Consider the following 18,515-nt stretch of genomic DNA (forward strand, 5'->3'; position numbering starts at 1 on the left):
ACTGAAGGTTTCTATAGATGCATCGAAGTACGGGCTTGGTGCAGTATTGCTTCAAGCTGAAGGAGAACGTTGGAAGCCAGTTGCATATGCATCCAGATCTATGACTCAGACTGAAGCCAGATATGCCCAAATCGAGAAGGAATGTCTTGGACTGGCTTATGGACTGGAGATATTTCACTGCTATGTATACGGCCTTCCCACCTTCACAGTCGAGACAGATCATCGCCCCCTTGTGTCAATAATAAAGAAAAATCTGAATGATATGTCGCCGAGGATCCAGCGCCTCATCATGAAAATGCAGAGGTATGATTTTGAGTTGATATACACGCCAGGCAAACACCTAGTGTTAGCAGATGCACTTTCACGAGCGCCAGAGATGAGTCACACAAGCTCCACCGAAAAAGAAGTAGAAAGTCACGTTAACATAATAGTCGAGTCTCTGCCAGTGACTGACGAAAAATCCAAATGGATAAGAGAAGAGACAGCTAAAGATAAGGAGCTACAAACAGTGATGGAACTCATCCACAGTGGCTGGACAAAAGGGTCCTGTCCAAAGTATTATCATGTCAGGTCAGAGCTAAGTGTGGCTAATGGACTCTTGTTGAGAGACAACAGGATTATAATTCCACACAGCCTGAGACTGGATATACTACACAGGATACATGAGGGACACCTTGGAATAGAAAGGTGCAAAAGGAGAGCAAGAGACACTGTGTACTGGCCGGGTATGAACAAGGACATTGAAAACATGATTGGACAGTGTGAAACATGCAAGAGACATCAGAGCAAACAGGCAAGGGAGCCCATGATGATTCCTGATCTTCCCACTGCACCCTGGGCGAAAGTAGGAACAGATTTGTTTATTACAATGGGAAAGACTATGTGTTGGTAATAGACTATTATTCAAATTTCCCTGGAATTGCTCTGCTCACAAATGCAACTGCCAACAATGTCATCACACATATCAAGTCAATCTTCGCTAGGCATGGAATACCAGAGACTGTAGTCAGTGACAATGGTCCTTGTTACAACTGGAGGGAATGGCTGCAGTTTGCAAAACAATATGGTTTCCACCATGTCACATCCAGTCCTCAGCATGCACAGGCAAATGGTAAAGCTGAAAAAGGGGTGCACATCATCAAGCAGCTTCTGACGAAGGCTACAGACAGTAAGTCAGATCCTTATTTAGCTCTGCTGAGCTACAGGACTGCTCCTCTTGACTGCAGTTTATCCCCAGCAGAACTGTTGATGGGTCGCAAGCTACGCACAACCCTGCCCTGCTACACAGAAGTCAAGCAGAGTAAAGAGATTCAGACAAAAATGGAGAATCTGAAATGGAAGCAAAAGCAGTGTTACGACAAGTCAACTAAAGTTCTCAAACCACTTGCAAAGGATGATGTGGTGAGAATCCAAGACCAGAATGCTTGGAACAGAAAAGCTACTGTTCTTCAGGAAGTAGGACCGAGGTCGTATGAAGTGAGAACTGAGGAAGGACACATACTCAGAAGGAACCGTCGCGACCTTCTGAAAACCAAAGAGACTTTTCAGGAGACACGGTGTGATGGTGCAGATGGAAACGATGCTGTGTCACATGCATACACAGTGCCTTAGCTGAAATCAGATGGACATGTGCAGACAGAGACAAGTATCGCTTCTGCAGAGTTGCCTGCATTGAGGAGATCTGAGCGTCAAATCAAAAGACCAGTTAGACTTGATTTGTAAATCAGTGAATTGTTATGTGTAAACATGATTTATGTTCTTTGAAATTTGTGTATTTGTATAAAAGAGCTTAGTGACACAGGAAAGTGTTCTGAAATGTTCAACAGAGGCAAGCTAAGAAAGATGTTGTGACGTTGACGTTTTGATGTTGATATGATTCATGGATATAAGGAAATACGTGTTTAGTTATAATGTGCTATCTTGTTCATAGCCTCAAAGAAGGGGGGATGTGCTGATTACTCAGTGAGTCAGGTGTAATAACATAGGTGACCAGCAGAGGGAGCTATGTATTTAGAGAGTGTGGTGCGTTTAGTAAAACAGGAACACACGATGAAGAGGTAACTAGAGGAGTTAGGATGTTGAAGAGGCACGCAGGTAATAAAATAAAGTTCGAGCGCAAGCTCATGTTCACAAGAAAATGTTTCTTCATTTAATGATGAACAACACAGTGGTGAGTTGGCGTTGTCCGTTCTCCCTCCTCCTCCTTTCTTATTGTTCGCCTCCGGGCTAAATATTAATAATTTGTACCACAGTTTGGACCGGGCAGAAGTCAGGGAGTAACTCCGCTGCTTGGCCTGCTGTGACGCTGCGCCGGTGAGGTCCATTCAGAGACTAATTCACCGCCACGGCTCGCTGGACGGCGCTGCTGTTTTGGCTCGATAGATCGATCTGGCTTTACCGTTTGTTTTATTGCCTGTTTGATTTTAATATTACCTGGTTCTGCTGTCAGAAAACCGCTGTGTCGATGCGGCTGTTTTAGTATTCTTTGCCGATGTTTTTGTTTATTTATTAAATACAATTATTTAGTTACTTTGGATATTGATTTAATTACATTTTATTTCTTTTGTATTTCTTTTGTTTGCTTTGTTTGTATTTTATGAGATCCAATTTAGTTATTTGTTTATTGATTTAGGTGATTATTCATTTGAGCATCGCTTCATTGAGTTTGATTTCTTTTGTAGATTCTTAATTGTTTGTTATATTGCTTTTGAAAATTTAAATTATCTTATTTACTTTATTGCTTATTGTTGTTTGTGAGTGTCTTGTAGTTGAAAGGTGCGGCAATTTTACTGTTCCTTTTCTCCCTCTGGACAGGTTCTGTGGGCTCCGGGCGGCGACCCAATCCCTGGTGGCGGTTCTTCACGTTTTCAGTTTGTGTGTGTGCAGTGTCACGGGTGTTATTTTAGTTTCCTTCTCCCTCATTGGTTTCGGGCCACCGAGGTAACCCAGCACTGTCCATTCCCCTTCCCCTTGGCCCCCGTATCTAACATTAGGTGCTATAGACAGCATATATGGGACTTTTTTTTAGCAATTATTGTTTAATGAGCTAAGTGATAGGAAGTTTGTAAAAGAGGAAATTCCAATAATTAGGTAAAAATCAGTAAAGAGTCTAGGTAGGTGGTACAAGGCAGACTTGAATAATGGAGAACAGGTAGTGCAGTTTCGGAAGGATGTTGCAGAGGGACTGGATAGAATAGATAAATCAGGGCTTCCAGGAAAGTTGAAGTTGTGGTGTCTGCGGTTTGGGTTATTTCCCAGGCTGATGTGGCCACTGTCCGTATAAAAGATCCCATTATCTGCTGCAGAAAGAATGGAAAGATTAGTTAGCTTTTACATTAGGAAGTGGCTAGGTGTTCCTAGATGTTTAAGCACAGTGGCACTGTATGGGAAAGGCATACTTCAGCTCCCAGTAACTAGTCTAGTGGAGGAGTTTAAATGTACCAAGGTTAGGACAGAGCTCCTGTTATCTGGGAGCAAAGATGCGGTAGTTAGTAAGGTGGTTCCAAACCCAATCAAGGGGAGAAAGTGGAATCCAAGAATCGCAGTGCAGGAGGCAGAAGCAACACTCAGCCATACAGAGATTGTGGGTAATGTCCAAATAGGCCGGGGAGGCTTGGGGCTTGGCCCAGGCAAACCGGTGTGGAGTAGAGCAGGTTCCAAGGAGAAGAGAAAGCTAGTTGTGGAGCAGGTTCGTAGACAGGAGGAATTATTAAGGGGTGCTAAGGCAGTGGCCCAGGCTAAGCAGGGACAGTGGGTGAATTGGGAAGGTGTAGACAAGAAAAAGCTTAGCTGGAAAGAACTCTGGAGTATGGAGGAAAGTAGCATTAGATTTTTGATAGGGGCAACTTGATTGATGAACAATGATGTATTGCCAACTCCCCAGAACCTAAAACTCTGGGTAAATGGAGACCCACTATGTTCATTGTGTTCAGGTACTGCAACTTTAAAGCACATTCTATCAGGGTGTAAGGTTAGTCTGTCGCAAGGCAGGTATACGTGGCGACATAACCAGGTTCTAAAAAGCTTAGCTGCAGGAATTGAAGAGTTACGGAAGCAGGCAAATTTAGGAGGGTCTAAAATAAAGAGAGTTGCAGTCAAGTTTGTTCAAGAGGGAGAGAAAGTTGGTAAGACAACAAGGAGGCAAGGCAGCTTAGAAGGTGCTTGTGATTGAGAAATGCAGGTAGATTTAGGAGGAAAGCTTGTTGTCCCCCAGGAAATAGCCAGTACAAAGCTAATGCCTGACATAGTCTTGTGGTCTAGGAGTAGAATTAAAGTATATTTCATAGAGCTGACTGTTCCGTGGGAGGCCTTAGTTGAGGAAGCATATGAAAGGAAAAAGCTCAGGTATGCAGAGTTAGGGGCAGAAGCAGAGCAGCGAGGATGGAAAGTTAGGATTTGTCCAGTGGAAGTAGGATGTAGAGGATTTGTAGCAAGGTCTGTTGTCTCTTTGGTGAGGGAGTTAGGAGCAAGTGGACAGAGATGGCTGCATTAGGGGAGTGACTCTGGGACGCCAGTGATCACTGTCTAGCCTCCTGGACATGTCGTGGGACCAACTAGACGAAACACTGGTGAAAGGAGGTTCCCACCTGATGACCCCAAAGACATGTTAGTTATCACTGCTCATTAGTCTGTATAGCTAAATTAATAGTTATCATAGGACTTAGGATGTTAAGCTTAGGGAGCTATTCACTGAGTCTGGTCTATTTTCTACAGCACAAGTTTCTTGTGTTTACCTTAAAATAAATTAATAAAGAAAGTTTGTATTGTGAACACTGTCTCTTGCAGAACCTGTGTAGCCTTTAGCCTCCTTTTATAACGATTTGCGATTACTTCCTGGGGTGAAATTCCCCAGGTGGCATTGTTCGGCAGCAAAAATTCATTAATCTATGACCGCCACTTTGCCACACTTACAAAAAACACTGAATGTTTATATGTAGACTAAAACACACCGAGACAACACGTAGATTCTCAGACAGTTAAAGAGGAAGTGTGTTTCTGATCAACAGTAACCACATCACTTCTGTGGTCACATCTCTAACACTTTCTTTATCCTCTGTCTTCAGTCAAAGTCAAAGCCTCCAGTTTCACAGTTTGCTGCTGATTTTTAACATATTGGACAAAACACAGTGTATGTATGTTACTGATTATTATTTAATTATTATCATTAATCAACTACACATGGCGGGGTGGGCCAGAGTCTGAGTATTAACCTGTGAAACAAGAAGCAGGACTATGAATGAAGGAAGTGGTATTATCACAGAGAGGATTGGTCATGTTGTACAGAAGTATAGTCACGTTTCAAATTCACCTGCTAAACTCTGCTGGAGCCTCAGTAGCTGTTTGTTTCTGACACTGACTGTACATTTACATTTACTCATTCATCAGACTCTGTTATCCACAGAGACTCACAGAGAGGTTCATCACTGAAGCTTCAGTAGAGACCTTGGTGTCAGGACTAAGTTCTACATGTATTTAATAAAGCCTCTTTTCCACTAGTGAAAAAACCTGCTAAGATTCACTAATATTGCCTTTGTCGACAATGGAAAAGGGAACAATCAACACTCACACCCGGGTCACATGACTCTGAAGTAGACAACAGTATTTGATCGGCTCCGATGGGCAGTGATGTAAACACCACACTCAGATGAACTCGCTAACTTTTGTCCCTTTTACTGCTGTAACATCTTTCAGAACAAAGACACTGAACACACCTGTAGGAGCCAATTAAGACATCTACTATAAGTAGGAACTAACCTGTGTAGGTTCATGTGCCACCCGGAAAGGGAAACAGATTTTTGACCACACCCGCACTCACACACACACACACTCACCGAACCTACTCTGTATTCACCTGGTGACATGAAACTCAAGGCAGAGGAGCTGCAGTTGAGTTGTGAATTTGTGAACTGTTGTTGGACTATTAATGTTTGAATGGAAAAGAAATACTACATGGAATAAATGGACAATTTACAACCGGCAAGTACTGAATGGACAATATTTCATTTAATCGGAAGGTGAAAATGTGCGTCAATTAACTAATCCGTGGTGGAGCACCTCAGTGGCCTAAAGCGTGGGCTTGGCCACTATAACACCTGTCACCTGTCCAGTACGGTGCTATTAAACCAGAAACACCTCAGCTACACTGCACTCAGGGATGAAAGAGTGAGCACAGTCCTGAAATAAATGTTTAAAACATACAATAACAGTTATTATAGGTTATTGAATAATCTACTGGAGACTCCGTCACTGACAGGAGGAGCACCAACCTAGAGATTTGATTTAGATTGGCACCTCTGATGACTACCTTGGTGTTTTTGTGCACATGGTCTTGCCTTATTTTGCTTGTTAATTCTGTTTTTTGCTGTGCTACCCAGAGCTCTTTCACCAGAGATGAGATCATGAACTTGAATTGGAATTATTGACCATTCTGGCCAAGGGTGCTCTGACCTTTGCTCACTCAGTGAAGCGCCAGAGGAGAGGGAAATGTGCCGGTGCACTTGTGCATCTCCACCAGCGCAAACTTTGCACACCACTACAAGGTATATTTCTCTCCAACATGTGCTCCATGGGTAACAAACTGGAAGAACTTGAGCTACTGGTGGTGAAGAATAGAGACTTTGCTTCATCTTCTGTCTTTAGCTTCATAGAGATGTGACTGTGTGGTTCTATACCGGACTCTGTACTGCAGCTGGCTTGATTCCAACTCTTCAGGAGACACGGGCAGGTATACGTGGCGGCATAACCAGGTTTTAAAAAGCTTAGCTGCAGGAATTGAAGATTTACGGAGGCAGGCAAATTTAGGAGGGTCTAAAATAAAGAGAGTTGCAGTCAAGTTTGTTCAAGAGGGAGAGAAAGTTGGTAAGACAACAAGAAGGCAAGGCAGCTTAGAAGGTGCTTGTGATTGAGAAATGCAGGTAGATTTAGGAGGAAAGCTGGTTGTTCCCCAGGAAATAGCCAGTACAAAGCTAATGCCTGACATAGTCTTGTGGTCTAGGAGTAGAATTAAAGTATATTTCATAGAGCTGACTGTTCCGTGGGAGGCCTTAGTTGAAGAAGCATATGAAAGGAAAAAGCTCAGGTATGCAGAGCTAGGGGCAGAAGCAGAGCAGCGAGGATGGAAAGTTAGGATTTGTCCAGTGGAAGTAGGATGTAGAGGATTTGTAGCAAGGTCTGTTGTCTCTTTGGTAAGGGAGTTAGGAGCAAGTGGACAGAGATGGCTGGCATTAAGGGAGTGACTCTGGGACGCCAGTGATCACTGTCTAGCCTCCTGGACGTGTCGTGGGACCAACTAGACGAAACACTGGTGAAAGGAGGTTCCCACCTGATGACCCCAAAGACATGTTAGTTATCACTGCTCATTAGTCTGTATAGCTAAATTAATAGTTATCATAGGACTTAGGATGTTAAGCTTAGGGAGCTATTCACTGAGTCTGGTCTATTTTCTACAGCACAAGTTTCTTGTGTTTACCTTAAAATAAATTAATAAAGAAAGTTTGTATTGTGAACACTGTCTCTTGCAGAACCTGTGTAGCCTTTAGCCTCCTTTTATAACGATTTGCGATTACTTCCTGGGGTGAAATTCCCCAGGTGGCATTGTTCGGCAGCAAAAATTCATTAATCTATGACCGCCACTTTGCCACACTTACAAAAAACACTGAATGTTTATATGTAGACTTCTCTCTGTAAAACACACCGAGACAACACGTAGATTCTCAGACAGTTAAAGAGGAAGTGTGTTTCTGATCAACAGTAACCACATCACTTCTGTGGTCACATCTCTAACACTTTCTTTATCCTCTGTCTTCAATCAAAGTCAAAGCCTCCAGTTTCACAGTTTGCTGCTGATTTTTAACATATTGGACAAAACACAGTGTATGTATGTTACTGATTATTATTTAATTATTATCATTAATCAACTACACATGGCGGGGTGGGCCAGAGTCTGAGTATTAACCTGTGAAACAAGAAGCAGGACTATGAATGAAGGAAGTGGTATTATCACAGAGAGGATTGGTCATGTTGTACAGAAGTATAGTCACGTTTCAAATTCACCTGCTAAACTCTGCTGGAGCCTCAGTAGCTGTTTGTTTCTGACACTGACTGTACATTTACATTTACTCATTTATCAGACTCTGTTATCCACAGAGACTCACAGAGAGGTTCATCACTGAAGCTTCAGTAGAGACCTTGGTGTCAGGACTAAGTTCTACATGTATTTAATAAAGCCTCTTTTCCACTAGTGAAAAAACCTGCTAAGATTCACTAATATTGCCTTTGTCGACAATGGAAAAGGGAACAATCAACATTCACACCCGGGTCACATGACTCTGAAGTAGACAACAGTATTTGATCGGCTCCGATGGGCAGTGATGTAAACACCACACTCAGATGAACTCGCTAACTTTTGTCCCTTTTACTGCTGTAACATCTTTCAGAACAAAGACACTGAACACACCTGTCACCTGTCCAGTACGGTGCTATTAAACCAGAAACACCTCAGCTACACTGCACTCAGGGATGAAAGAGTGAGCACAGTCCTGAAATAAATGTTTAAAACATACAATAACAGTTATTATAGGTTATTGAATAATCTACTGGAGACTCCGTCACTGACAGGAGGAGCACCAACCTAGAGATTTGATTTAGATTGGCACCTCTGATGACTACCTTGGTGTTTTTGTGCACATGGTCTTGCCTTATTTTGCTTGTTAATTCTGTTTTTTGCTGTGCTACCCAGAGCTCTTTCACCAGAGATGAGATCATGAACTTGAATTGGAATTATTGACCATTCTGGCCAAGGGTGCTCTGACCTTTGCTCACTCAGTGAAGCGCCAGAGGAGAGGGAAATGTGCCGGTGCACTTGTGCATCTCCACCAGCGCAAACTTTGCACACCACTACAAGGTATATTTCTCTCCAACATGTGCTCCATGGGTAACAAACTGGAAGAACTTGAGCTACTGGTGGTGAAGAATAGAGACTTTGCTTCATCTTCTGTCTTTAGCTTCATAGAGATGTGACTGTGTGGTTCTATACCGGACTCTGTACTGCAGCTGGCTTGATTCCAACTCTTCAGAGCGGATCACGACACTGAACTCTCCGGGAAGGTGGAGGAAACTGTTTGTATGCAAACAGTGGCTGGTGTAATTATGTGACAGTGATGCTGCAGCACTGTTCTCCTGACCTGGAATAATTTTTCATGAGCTGTAAAACTTTCTACTCCCCCTGTGAATTCACTTCATTAATTCTGGTTGTTGTTTACGTTACACCACAGGCCAACGTGCAGGAGGCACAGCACATACTCGCCGACCAGATAGTGTGTATGGAGAGAACTAACCTGGACTGCCTAGTTATTGTCCTTGGTGACTTTAACAAAGGAAACATCAGCCATGAACTTCCCAAATACAGTGAGTTTATCAAATGCCCAACTACGGAGGAGAATATTCTGGATCACTGTTACACCACAATCAACAGTTCTTGTAACACCGTCCCCCGGGCTGCACTGGGCCAGTCTGACCACGTCATGGTCCTACTGAGTCCTACATACAGGCAGGAACTAAAACTCTATAAGCCTGTTGTGAAGACATCAAAGCAGTGGAACAGTGAATCTACTGAGGATCTTCCGACCTGTTTAGACTGCACTGACTGGGATGTGTTCAGGACCGCCACCAACAGTCTGGACGAGTTCACAGAGGCTGTGACATCCTACATCAGCTTCTATGAGGTCTGCTGAATCCCAGCATGCACCAGGGTGAGTTATAAAAATGACAAACCCTGGTTCAAAGCTAAGCTACAGTGGCAAAGGGCAGAAGCATTCAGGAGTGGGGACAGGGACCGGTTTAAATAGTCAAAGTACAGGTTTACCAAGGCAGTGAGAGAAGCTAAACGATTACTCTGAGAAACTTCAACACCGGTTCTCAGCCAATGACTCTGTTTCTGTCTGGACGGGACTCAGACAGCTCACCAACTACAAGCCTAAAGTCCCCCCACTCCACTAATGACTTGTGCCTGGCCAATGAACTGAATGAGTTCTACTGTCGCTTTGAAAAACAATGGGACAGTCCTGACACCATTGCCCCTGCCACCATTTCAAGACCACCAGCTTCACCTCCCCCACCTCAGCAAGGGCCCAGGCATCTCCACAACTGGCCACCTCAGAGTAGATCACTGACTTCCTGTCTGATGGGAAGCAGCACATGAAGCTGGGGAAGCTTATCTCCAACTCCCAGACCATCAGCACCAGATCCCCTCAAGGCTGCGCCCTTTCTCCTCTGCTCTTCTCCCTGTACATCAACACCTGCACCTCCAGTCATCAGTCTGTCAAGCTTCTGAAGTTTGCAGACTACACCACCCTCACTGGACTCATCTCTGATGGTGAGGAGTCTGCCTACAGGTGGGAGATTGACCATCTGGCGACCTGGCGCAGGCAGAACAACCTGGAGCTGAACGCTCTGAAGACAGTGGAGATTATAGTGGACTTCAGAAAAAAACTAGCCCAAACAACCCCCATCACCCTGTGTAACCACCTGTGGACACCGTAGAGTACTTCCTCTTCCCGGGCACCACTGTCACACAGGACCTGAGGGGCGAGCTGAAGATCAGCTTCATCATCAAGAATGCCCAGCAGAGGATCTACTTCCTGCGGCAGGTGAAGAAGTTAAATTTGCAGAAGGAAATCGGTGAACTTCTACACTTCCATCATCGAGTCCATCCTCACCTCCTCAATCACCACCTGGTACACTGCTGCCAAGGACAAAGGCAGACTGCAACATATCATTCACTCTGCTGACAAGATGACTGGCTGCAACCTGCCAACCCTCCAAGACCTGTACACCTTCAGAACACCTCCCACCCCAGACACAAACATGTTTGAGACAGTCCCCTCTGGCAGGAGGCTGCGGTCCATCAGTACCAACCTCCTGCCACAAGAACAGCTTCTTCCCTACTGCAGTGGCCTCATTAACAAGGCCAAAGACCCCCATTGTTGCCACGACCTCCTGAATCAGTTTCACTCTCTAGAGCTGCTTCAGAGACACTTCTGGGTCTGAACTCAGTCATTCAGCCTGATGCTCCTTCAGACACTGAGTTCCTCTGTCCTCACCGGCCCTGCACATGAGACAGTCTCAGAACCTGTTGAAGACTCATCTCTTCAGGGTGAACCTCATCTCTAACTCCTCTAAAACCCTGACATGTGTAACAGGCTCTTACTATCTACGTTACATGCACTCCTTCCCTGATCTCCTTTACCTAGATGCCTTTTCACCAAAATTATTATTATTATTATCAGTATTATTATTATTTGACACAGGTAAACCCACTAATGAAAACAGATTGACCCCTTTTTCCACTGCCAGTCGACCTTGTCTTTCTGTTCTGACTGAGGACACACATGCAGGGGAGGGAGTGGGGTGAGTGATGAGCTGCTAGCCGCCATGCAAACTATCAAATCTCTAGGTTGGTGCTCCTCCTGTCAGTGACGGAGCCTCCAGTAGATTATTCAATAACCTATAATAACTGTTATTGTATGTTTTAAAAATGTATTTCAGGACTGTGCTCACTCTTTCATCCCTGAGTGCAGTGTAGCTGAGGTGTTTCTGGTTTAATAGCACCGTACTGGACAGGTGACAGGTGTGTTCAGTGTCTTTGTTCTGAAAGATGTTACAGCAGTAAAAGGGACAAAAGTTAGCGAGTTCATCTGAGTGTGGTGTTTACATCACTGCCCATCGGAGCCGATCAAATACTGTTGTCTACTTCAGAGTCATGTGACCCGGGTGTGAGTGTTGATTGTTCCCTTTTCCATTGTCGACAAAGGCAATATTAGTGAATCTTAGCAGGTTTTTTCACTAGTGGAAAAGAGGCTTTATTAAATACATGCAGAACTTAGTCCTGACACCAAGGTCTCTACTGAAGCTTCAGTGATGAACCTCTCTGTGAGTCTCTGTGGATAACAGAGTCTGATAAATGAGTAAATGTAAATGTACAGTCAGTGTCAGAAACAAACAGCTACTGAGGCTCCAGCAGAGTTTAGCAGGTGAATTTGAAACGTGACTATACTTCTGTACAACATGACCAATCCTCTCTGTGATAATACCACTTCCTTCATTCATAGTCCTGCTTCTTGTTTCACAGGTTAATACTCAGACTCTGGCCCACCCCGCCATGTGTAGTTGATTAATGATAATAATTAAATAATAATCAGTAACATACATACACTGTGTTTTGTCCAATATGTTAAAAATCAGCAGCAAACTGTGAAACTGGAGGCTTTGACTTTGACTGAAGACAGAGGATAAAGAAAGTGTTAGAGATGTGACCACAGAAGTGATGTGGTTACTGTTGATCAGAAACACACTTCCTCTTTAACTGTCTGAGAATCTACGTGTTGTCTCGGTGTGTTTTACAGAGAGAAGTCTACATATAAACATTCAGTGTTTTTTGTAAGAACACACCATTATCATCTCCAGATGTAGTCAGGTCTTTTACAGAACACTGCCATAGCACACCACAACACCTTTTACTGAAGGTGCTCTGAGCTCTGTTGTGTTTAATGGACAGGAAAATACAAACTACCAATAAAGCTGACTGAATTTTTTTTCCGTGATAGTGTATCGATATTCCCGCCCTTAGCAACCCTAACCCTGGAGTTAAAGTTTAAGAAGCATGAATACTGGTGAATGATATTCAAACAAAGGTAATGTTGGCCTAGAATTGACACTGATTGTATTTGGGTTTAGTCACTGAGTCACTTATTCCCATTGAGTTAAAGGCTAATTTAATGTATACTGTACCTCCTGTAGACCTCCTACAGACCTCTTATAGACCTCCTGTAGACCTCCTGTTGTACCCTTGTGATGGAGAGTCTGTTCAATGTTGACTTCAGATATTTACTCATTACTGGTGAAGTTAGGTTTGAGTAAGGTCTGAGAGAGAAACAGGCAGTCTAAGCTCTTTGATACAAAGAGATTGGTTGGAAACAGTCCTTCGTTAAAACAGGAGCCGCTGAAGCACTAATGACTGGAGAAAACCAGGAGAGAAGACAAGAAGTGATGTAGTAACAGGATCCACATTTGGAGGAGATTGGGTCGACAAACACAGGACTTTCCCACAGGAGACATCTGATCAACTCCAGTGTGAAATGTGTTTATTATTGTAACCATGACAACCAAGGTCTGGCACACCTGTCCCTGGAGCAGTCCTGTGGGTGGTATCTGAGGGTCGGGATAGTGTTGTCAGGTTGGAGGACTTGTTGCTTCATGACTGGGTGTGGCAGCAGTCGTCAGTTTCATGTCTGATTTCCGGTGTGACAGCTCTCAGCTGTGGGAGGACGGGACGTGTCAAAGGGAGGAGACAGGAGCAGGTTATAGAGACGAGATGATCATGAAACTATTGATTAACAACACAACAACAAACAGAGACAAGACTTCACCAAACGGCCCGTCAAAGACAAACATGGATACATGCATGTTATTGAGTAAGTACATTTACAACTTCAACATTTACAACTTTACTAATTTCCTTTTCTGTAGTTAATTGAAATATCACATACAGTAACTTTGGATAGAGCATGATGAAGCTGTGATTAATGATCATGAAACTAGTTTTACTCACTGTTTATTTGAACGTTATTCCTATATTGAAACTATATTTCATGTCTTTCATCTGATCAGGAAAGATGTATTGAGCCTTCAAATATAAAAACTATAAGGAAATGCTGTCTGTCTTCAGTGGTAGCTTCAACACAACCTATTTCCTGTCTGTTAACTTTGGTCACAACTTCCTTAATGAAAGTTCAGTTAGAGTTTAGCTGTAACAGCTGACATGTTCTTATCGCAAAGTTGTTTTCTGTGATGTGACCATAAAAATGCATCATGCATAAAATACTGGAGTCAGATCCTCAGTGTGGTTGAAGGGAAACAAGCGGCAAGAAAAAGGCTAGACCCGATGAATGACCTGGTTTTCTACAGTAACTGCTCATTAAATCTGACCTGATCTTCATCTCAGTCACAAGTGTAGACAGTGTCCTTAAGCTGATGTCACTCAGACAGTTCTAACCCTGGGAAGTAATAAGAGTTTAAACCTCTGAACTGAATCATATCCATCGATATATACAGTGTGTGACTGATGAAGATCTGAACACTTTGCTTGCAGACCACTGGTGGTCCACAGACCACACTTTAGGAAAGACTACTTTAAAGGGACAAGTGGACCCAGAGTCACCAGATCCCCTCACTGTAGGTGAGGTGACTTAGTGTCCCTAAGCTGATGGAATAATAACTGTCAGTAGCTATAACATATAAATCAGTGGAATAGTTTTCCTGTTTGAGTCTTTCCATGTGTCTCTCTGGTTTTAAACCAAAGCTTCTAAAGAATTGACAGAGTTTATCACTAAATAAAATATAATCACTGTCAGAGCTTCATTTGACCTGAACACAGATTCTTTAATGGAGGATTCCTGACAGTGATGAAGCTTTTACTCTCCTCTTCATCACTGAGCTCAGAACAACATGAGGAGACTCTGTGACACGACTGGAGAGAAACCTGAACCTCTGATGTCTTTGATTAGAACAATTAGTCTCACTGTTAATTATTTCATCATTATTATGAACATTTCAACTACTCCTCCCCTCCTCTTCCTCTCCTCTTTTCTTTCTGTTTTCTTCCTCTCCTCTTCAGTAGTATTGTGGTGAGTTTCAAAGGAAAGTCTCCAGGACAGGTTTTTCTGATAGGACAGTGGAAAGAGAGACAGAGAGTAAAAGACAGGGACTGTGAAGAGTCCAGCTGACCAGGACTCCAATCACGGATTCACGACTCATGAAAAACTCCGTCCATGTGACGTGTGTCCTAACCAATGGGCTTGAGACAGTGTTTCAACATAGGCAACTCCTGAGCCTCTCACTCTGCACGGCAACAAATGGTGCTATTTATGTAACATCAAAATGATCACTCACATATGAACACTGGCCGGATATCACCAACAACCACGAGTCTGAGTCATGGTGATGACATCACTGGTCAAACTCAACACTTGTCTGTAGTGTTGGAGGTTTCATTAGATTCTCTTTAACTGACCTGGTCTTTATCGTCCACTCCATGATCTTGTCCTCTGTCAGTGTTTGATCATTAACAGGCTGAAAACTCAGGTAGGCTAACTGTTAGCTTCATTACATTTCCCTTTAGATGTCACACTGACCATTTCTGCTCTAAGCCATAAAACAGTTGGTTACAGTAAAGTGCAACAACACTGTAAAAAGACCTGCTCAAATAATACTGTTTGAATTTACATATCTAGACATAATAACATATAAAGACTTTACATACATAGATTTAATATTGAAAACAACACGTATACACCACTCTGCCAGGCTCTGAGGTCACTCAGTTTGAGAAACTCTACATTTAAAACATGAGATTTTAACTAATTTACCCGTGGGCCACCAGGGGGTGCTGGTGGACACAGGTGGACACACTTTAGGAAAGACTACTTTAAAGGGACAAGTGGACCCAGAGTCACCAGATCCCCTCACTGTAGGGCTCCAGGGTTCAGACCTGTGTCGTTCTCTTGGTGTACGCCACACATGACGTCGCCCACCTGTGGAGAACATCACATCTCTGTAGACCAGAGCCTCTGGTTCAGATGAGGATCATGTTTGTACTGAGTGTTAACCCTGTCAGCTCTGTGTCGCCCAGACAGGTCTGAAAACAAGAAGACAGCACTTTGTTTTCAGTTGGTTAAGTGTAAGAGTTATATAGAGGTTCTGATGATGCTACAGTGTGATATTTAATTTAGAGTTTGTTCTTTGCAACATCAATAATGTGTTTGTGAAATTCCTCAACAGATTCAGAGGAGTTACAGGAGCCAGAGGAGTTAGAGGAGCCAGACTTCAGGATTGTGCTTGTTGGGAAAACTGGAGCTGGGAAAAGTGCAACAGGAAACACCATCTTAAGGAAGAAGGATTTTCAATCTGAAATGTCTGCTGACACAGTGACATCAGAGTGTCAGAAGGAAACAGGAGAGTTTGAAGGTAAAACACTGGAGGTTGTTGATACTCCAGGTCTGTTTGACCCCAGTAAATCTCAAGCGAAGGTGACGGAAGAGATCGTTAAATCCATGTCAATGGCTGCTCCTGGTCCTCATGTGTTCCTGGTCGTGATCCAGTTGGGCAGATTCACAAAAGAAGAAGAAGAAACAGTGAAAATCATTCAGAACGTATTTGGAGAGAAGGCAGCACGTTACACCATAGTCTTGTTCACCCGTGGAGACGATCTGGAGGCAGATGGAGTCTCTGTAGAAAAAGTAATTGGTAAAAATAAAGATCTCCGTGATTTCATCAGTCGGTGTCATGGAGGATACCATGTTTTCAACAACAGAGACAAAGATCCATCTCAAGTCCGTGAGCTGCTGAAGAAGATCAACACCATGGTTCAGAGAAATGGAGGAAACTACTACACCAATGAAACGCTCCAAGAGGCTGAGAGAGCCATAAGAGAAGAAACGAGACGTCTTCAGGAAGAAGATCCAGGTATGACAACTGCAGAGGCAAGAAGAAGGGCAGAGAAACGTAACAAGTTCACACAGAGAATGATGGCTGGTGTTTTAGGAGTTCTCGGAGCAGCTGGTGGAGCAGCTGCTGGAGTAGCTGTTGAAGTAGCTGTTGCAGCAGAAATTGGAGCAGCAGTTGGTCTTGTTGGGGGTCCAGTAGGAGCTGCAGTAGGAGCTGCAGTAGGAGTTGCAGTAGGAGCTGCAGTCATAGGTATCGCTGCAGCAGTGAAAAAGGCACGTAAACAGTGATATGTAATATTAATTAAAGATCATCTTCAGCTCATTACAACATTATTAAAATGATATAAAGAGAAAATAATCATGGTAGCTGTGTGTAACTTTGATTTGATCACATCTCGTTTATTTTTCTGCTTCTGTTCTTGAACGCATCATCTTCACCAGCAGGTAGTTTTCTGCTAATGTTAGAGATCATCAGCATTTTAGTTTCACTAGAAGGACAAACTGCAGGTGATTTGTTTGAATGATTCATTAATAAAAAGTTTAATCTTGAATAAAGTTTGTTTTCTTGTGCTGTCAGAGGAGGTGTTGTAGAGAAGGAAAGTTTTAAGATGAATAAGTTTGTAGTAAAGATCGTAGAGATGTTTCTGTGTTGGTAAGGTGAGATTTAAAGCAGGAACAACAGTGACATGTTGGTTCATATATCACATGTATGTTATCTGTGTTCTCTCATATTAATAAATATAAACATGTCAAATGATGATCAGTATCAAGACCATTATTACAACACATTCATTAAAGCATCAAAAAACAACATGTCCTTCCTTTAAAAATAAAGGATGAATTGAGGCTGATAATTGTGTTAATGTGTCATAAAACTGAGCTGATGGTCAGTTTCACACAGTCACAGACATGATGACCTGATGTATCAGGTAAGAGTGGTGCTGCTGGGTCCGGACAGAGTGGACTGACTCAGAGGAAGTCCTTCTCCACTGCACTGGTTTTACTGGTCCAACACAAACAGGAAGTATTTCCCCAGTTTAGTCTCCAGGATCGTAGGAAATAAAACGTCAGTGAAGATTTCATGTTTCTGTTCAAATGTATTTTCTGGTGTAAATTAGTTTGATATAAATGTAATTTCTGACACATTATACATGATTATATTGATTATAGATTGTAGATTATTATTGATTAAAGTTGAAATTCTGAGGTTCCCAAAGCAGACACACTCCTCACCTCCTCAGATCATGCCGCTGTGAATTGTGGGAGAAAGCTCTGCTCTGTTCACAGGTCTCTCTGCAGCAGCACCAACATGTTTCTGCCACTAGGTGTCAGCCTTCGGTCTGACTGTAGACTGACACAGAGGAACAGTTCAACAGTTTAAACTGTTCCACTTATTATCACAGATTTACACCTGAAAATGTATAAACTTTAAAGTGACATGATCTGAAAGAGACTCATTGTAGAATCTCTGCTACAAGTTGAATTCATGTAACAGTGATTTGAGTTTGTCTGATTATAGTGATACAACATACAATTCATACATACAGTGTGAAGTATACAACGTGTACATACTGTATATACAGTGTTGTGCATGATCGTATTTTTTGTGAGCGCTGAAGTGAACACACACCTCACCATGATGAGGTCAAACTCCTCTTCCTGTTCTTTCTCTTTGACCTCAGCCATGTTGATGTTTCCTGTTGAATCTTCATCGAATACTTCACCTTCATGTTGCGTCATTTGCTGTTGATTTGACATCAGTCGTTTTGTTCTGTCTTTGTAAAGAATAAACCACACACATCAAAATCAAACAGCTCTGTGTTCATGTGAGGGTTTCTCTCAGAGACGACAACTCCAGCCAGTAGATCTGTACATGTATATGTACTATATATATTATGTATATGACCTTTTGACATATGTTACTACTCAACATTTAAGCTTCAATGGAAAGCTCCAGTATTTTCTCTATATGTTGTTTTTGTGGTTTTGTAGCCAGAGGATTGTTTCCTGTCTGGA

The 18,515-nt window shown here is 42.7% G+C and overlaps 1 protein-coding gene across 1 annotated transcript; it reads left to right on the forward strand.

Moving 5' to 3' along the window:
* The first annotated feature begins 13,327 nt into the window (after positions 1-13,327).
* On the forward strand, positions 13,328-17,257 carry LOC130182489 (GTPase IMAP family member 9-like). The gene is made up of 2 exons (XM_056397477.1): positions 13,328-13,469; positions 15,835-17,257. Exons 1-2 carry the CDS (start codon positions 13,370-13,372, stop codon positions 16,785-16,787), a joined length of 1,053 nt encoding a protein of 350 aa, XP_056253452.1. The 5' UTR covers positions 13,328-13,369; the 3' UTR covers positions 16,788-17,257.
* The last annotated feature ends 1,258 nt before the right edge of the window (positions 17,258-18,515 follow it).

The sequence above is a fragment of the Seriola aureovittata genome, chromosome 15 (assembly GCF_021018895.1).
Source record: "Seriola aureovittata isolate HTS-2021-v1 ecotype China chromosome 15, ASM2101889v1, whole genome shotgun sequence".
NCBI classification, from domain to species: Eukaryota; Metazoa; Chordata; class Actinopteri; order Carangiformes; family Carangidae; genus Seriola; species Seriola aureovittata.